At 42.9% G+C, this 5,130-nt stretch overlaps 1 protein-coding gene across 6 annotated transcripts in view; it reads left to right on the forward strand.

The window, feature by feature from the left end:
- MFSD11 (major facilitator superfamily domain containing 11) overlaps positions 1–5,130 on the forward strand; it is a 45,397-nt gene that overhangs the window by 5,819 nt on the left and 34,448 nt on the right. For 3 of the 6 annotated variants that reach the window (XM_011986110.1, XM_011985964.1, XM_011986048.1), the window contains 2 exons: positions 647–705; positions 1,574–1,718. In XM_011986110.1, coding sequence (XP_011841500.1) covers positions 647–705; positions 1,574–1,718 — 204 coding nt within the window. The remainder of the gene's footprint in view (positions 1–646; positions 706–1,573; positions 1,719–5,130) is intronic. The other 3 variants (XM_011986177.1, XM_011986257.1, XM_011986337.1) reach the window with 1 other exon arrangement.

A 5,130-nucleotide genomic window follows, 5' to 3' on the forward strand; every position in this document is an offset into this window, starting at 1 on the left:
GCCTTGGGCTCCCAAAGTGTTGGGATTACAGGCGTGAACCACCACGCTTGGCGTTAATGTTTTCTTAAGAAGAAAGCAAAATGGCTATTCTGCTCTTGACTGTTGGATTTCTGGAATCTCTCCTGAGGAATTACCCTCATGAACCGTGCCTAAAATTTTGGCCTTGACAAGGCTTAGCAAATGCAAATGTTACATTTTAAAGGGTTATATATTAAGAAACTAGTGTGTAAGTGAATGATTCTTCAGGAAAGTATGCTAAAGAAAGTATCTGATTAGATGCAGATAACTAAATCATGGATTTTTGGAAACAGATTCTTTAAAATTTAGCTTAAGCTTATTTCCAGGGAGTCATTTCCAGAGTTGCAGTAAATCACATGTTTCAAAGTGAGTCAATTCTTCTTTGAAGGGTGCCTCTGAATCAGGTTACTGTCACATGGAAGGAGTCTGAATTCCATCTGGGGCAATTAAGTTTATCAGAGTCCAGATGAAGTTGATACTTTTAAATGATCCAGGACAGGTAGATACTTTAAAAATGATGTCCTTCTCTCTCCCTCTCTTACAACAAATAATGGGAATAATTATTTTTAAAAAACCATAAATATTAAAATAATTTCCCAACATCCTATCCTCCCTTTTCTTCCCCCAGCTTGTTCTTTGGAAATCTCTACATATATTTTGCCTGGCAAGGGAAAACTCAGATATCAGGTATGTTTTATCCACGTTGCTTTATTCAGATATGTTCAAAGCATAATAAGAGTTATACAGAAATACCCATTATTGCTTTATTCAAGCATTGTTCTCATGAACCCTGACACCTCAAGTTCTTGCAGATTTTAGCTTTTAGTAAGCCTTTTCCTTGGTTTATATTATTCATTATTATTGTTTTTAAGACAGAGTTTCACTCTTGTTACCCAGGCTGGAGTGCAATGGCGCTATCTTGGCTCACTGCAACCTCTGCCTCCTGGGTTCAAGCAATTCTCCTGCCTCAGCCTCCCAAGTGGCTAGGATTACAGGCCTGCACCACCACTCCCAGCTAATTTTGTATTTTTAGTAGAGACGGTTTTTCCACGTTGGTCAGGCTGGTCTCAAACTCCTGACCTCAGGTGATCCACCCTCCTCACCCTCCCAAAGTGCTGGTATTACAGGCCTGAGCCACCGCTCCCAGCTTGGTTTCTATTATTAAACTAGGATTATAGGTTATGACTATGCTTTAAGTGGCATCTCAGGGTCTAAGGGGAGGTTATGCTCTGCACAAGCGTACGAGAATACTGCGCACGAGTATATGGTTCTCAGAAGACTTCTGAATGCTCAGTTGTTTTCTCTGGACCCTTCTTTGATTAAAAGAAGGCGATTAAGCTCTTGTGCTGTTTTTCTTTGCTTATTCGTATTTCTCTAACTGAAAGACAAAGGTGAAGGTATCCTATATATCTCCTTTTCCTAAGTTTTTACTGATGCATTAAAGTAAAAATTTAACAAGAAAGTGTGTTGACAGTTATAAGCATCCCTTGTACCATGATACTAATTCTGGAATTGTTTGGTCAATACTATCTAGTTTCTTCTTTTTTCTCCTTAGAGAGTGACCGAAGAACAGTGTTTATTGCGCTGACGGTGATTAGCCTTGTGGGGACAGTTCTGTTCTTTCTCATTCGGAAACCAGATTCTGAAAATGTCCTAGGAGAAGATGAGTCTTCTGATGACCAGGACATGGAAGTCAACGAGTAAGATGTTGGGAACATTCCATTTTATTTTAAAATAGATTTTGAGTAGATCTAGTCTAGAGATTACCCACCTGTTTAGCCCTAACTGATATCCAGTACTCTCTGTAGGTTACCACAGGCAAGAAAAGGAAGAAAATAAAGGAGGAGCTGCGAGGGAGGAAGAAAAAAAGGTCACCAGAGGAAGGGAGGTGGTGAAAAGGTGCACAGGGAATTTTGAGTCTATTCCTGGCCTTGCCACTGATGTGTATGTGATCCTGGACAGTGGCAGCAATTCCTATCCTGTCTCCAGGCCTGAGCTTTCTCACTCAATCAGTATGTTTTCATGGGCAAGAAAATAGAAGGCAGTGTTGACCTTGGTTACTGTTTCTGTGATCCAGCTCTAAAGTTTTCCTGTTCTTGTGGTATAAGTGAGTGGCAGGGCCAGTGATGGTTGTCACAGATGAACCCTGGTTATCGCTAGGCTCTTGCTTATAGAGTCCGGCTCTTGCACTAACTTACATGGGTGGTTTTCCCTAGAGTAGTCCAAATGGGGGAATAAGTATACAACCCTGTGTTTTGTAAAAATTGTAAATTACTTAAGCACATTTCAGTTGCAGGTGACACTATTTAAGCATGACAGGCTAGTGATCTGCAGTATCATTTAGATTTGAGGAAGGAGAGATGAGAAATTAATCTCTGTCACCCTTGTTTTGCTTTGTGAATTGATAAATTGTTAAGATTGCCTTACAGCATTTTATCTGTTGTTAAAACTTTTGCATTGAGCGTCCCATGCTGACTTTGTAATCCAGAAAGGGCCTAAAATTGTCCAGTCATAGGAGCATTAGATGCTCCAGATTTGCAGTAAGTTTGCGTAAAGCAGAAGCAAGGCAGTGCTTTGGTCTGGATATGTTGCCATGCCCTGCCTTCTTACTCTTTACTGTGCTTCACAAACACTGGGTTTTTTTTACAAATTGAAGGCTTGTGGCAACCCCGCATCGAGCAAGTCTTTCTATCCGTGCCGCTTTTCCAACAGCGTGTGGTCCCTTACTTTGTGTCTCTCTGTTACATTTTGGTAACTCTCACAATACTTCAAACATTTCGTCGTTATGACATCTGTTATAATCTTATAACATCTGTTACAAGATGTGATCAGTAATCTTTGATGTTACTATTGCAATTGTTTTGGGGCACCACAATCTGGATCCATATAAGGTGATGAACTTAACTGATCACTGTTGTGTGTGTTCTGACTGTTCCACTGCAGGCCATTCCCCCATCTCCCTCCCTCTTCTCCTGAGACACAGAAATATTGAAATTAGACCAGTTAATGACCCTACAATAGCCTCTATGTGTTAAAGTGAAAGGAAGAGATGCATGTCTCTCACTTTATTTACTTATTTATTTATTTTGAGATGGAGTCTCACTCTGTCACCCAGGCTGGAGTGCAGTGGCACGATCTCGGCTCACTGCAACCTCTGCCACCCGGGTTCATGCAATTCTCCTTCCTCAGCCTGCCAAGTAGCTGGGATTACAGGCATGCACCACCACACCCAGCTAATGACTAATAAAGAAATGACTAAGCTTAGCAAGGAAGACATGAAGAAGGCTGAGACAGGCTGAAAGCTATGCCTCTTGTACCAAACAGCCAAGTTCTGAATGCAAAGGAAAAGTTTTTGAAGGGGCTCAAAAGAGCTATGCCAGGGAACACACTCATGATAAGAAAGTGAAACAGGCCGGGCGCGGTGGCTCAAGCCTGTAATCCCAGCACTTTGGGAGGCCGAGACGGGCGGATCACAAGGTCAGGAGATCGAGACCATCCTGGCTAACACGGTGAAACCCCGTCTCTACTAAAAAATACAAAAAACTAGCCGGGCGAGATGGCGAGCGCCTGTAGTCCCAGCTACTCGGGAGGCTGAGGCAGGAGAATGGCGTAAACTCAGGAGGCGGAGCTTGCAGTGAGCTGAGATCCGGCCACTGCACTCCAGCCTGGGCGACAGAGCGAGACTCCGTCTCAAAAAAAAAAAAAAAGAAAGTGAAACAGCCTTGTTGCTGATACGGGGAAAGTTTTAGTGGTCTGGATAGAAGATCAAACCAGCCACAACATTCTCTGAAGCCTAATCCAGAGCAAGGCCCTCTCTTCAATTCTGTGAAGGCTGAGAGACGTGAGGAATCTTTAGAGGAAAAATGTGAAGCTAGCAGAGATTGGTTCGTGAGGATCAAGGAAAGAAAACATCTCCGTAACATCAAAGTGCAAAAGGTGAAACAGCAAGTGCTGATGGAGAAGCTGCAGCAAGTTATCCAGAAGATCTGATTATTATAATTGACAAAGGTAGCTGCACTGAACAACAGGTTTTCGATGTAGACCAAACAGTCTTACATTAGAAGATGCCATCTAGGAATTTTATAGCTAGAGAGAAGTTAATGCCTGGCTTTAAACCTTCAAAGAACAGGCCGACTCTTGTTATTGGCTAACACAGCTAATGACTTGAAGTGGAAGCCAGTGCTCATTTACCATTCCAGAAACCCTGTGGCCCTCAAGAATCATGCTAAATCTACTCTGCCTGGGCCCTAGAAATGGAATGACAAAGCCTGGATGATAGCACATTTGTTTACGGCATGGCTCATTGACTATTTTAAGCCCACTGTTGAGACCTACTGCTCAGAAGAGAAGATTCCTCTCAAAATATCACTGCTTATTGACGATGTACCTGATCAGCCAAGTGCTTTGTTGGAGGTGTACAAACAGATGAATGTTGTTTTCATGCCTTCTAACAACATTTGTTCTGCAGCCCCTGGATCAAGGAGTAATTTCAGCTTTTGCTTTTTTGAGACAAAGTCTTGCTCTGTCACCCAGGCTGTAGTGCAGTGGCGGGATCTCGGCTCACTGCAACCTCTGCCTCCCAGGTTCAAGAGAGTCTTCTGCCTCAGCTTCCTCAGTAACTGGGATTACAGGCGTGTGCCACCATGCCTGGCTAATTTCAACTTTCAAGTCTTATTATTTAAGAATTACATTTCTTGAGGATATAGCTGCCATAGATAATGATTCTTCAGATCTAAGCAAAGTAAATTGTAAACCTTTTGAGAAGGAGTCATCATTCTGGGTAGGTCACATTAAGAACATCTGTGCCTGGGGCTGGGTACAGTCGCTCACGCCTGTAATTCGAGCACTTTGGGAGGCCGAAGCAGGTGGATTGTTTGGGCTTAGGAGTTTGAGACCAGACTGGGCAACATGGTGAAACTTTTTTTTTTTTTTTTTTTGAGATGGAGTCTCACTTTGTCTTCCAGACTGGAGTGCAGTGGTGTGGTCTTGGCTCACTGCAACCTCTGCCTCCCAGGTTCAAGCGTTTCTCCCGCCTCAGCCTCCCGAGTAGCTGGGACTACAGGCGCATGCCACCACACCTGGCTAATTTTTGTATTTTTAGTAGAGATGGGG

This window comes from Mandrillus leucophaeus, unplaced genomic scaffold (assembly GCF_000951045.1).
Source record: "Mandrillus leucophaeus isolate KB7577 unplaced genomic scaffold, Mleu.le_1.0 Scaffold1, whole genome shotgun sequence".
NCBI classification, from domain to species: Eukaryota; Metazoa; Chordata; class Mammalia; order Primates; family Cercopithecidae; genus Mandrillus; species Mandrillus leucophaeus.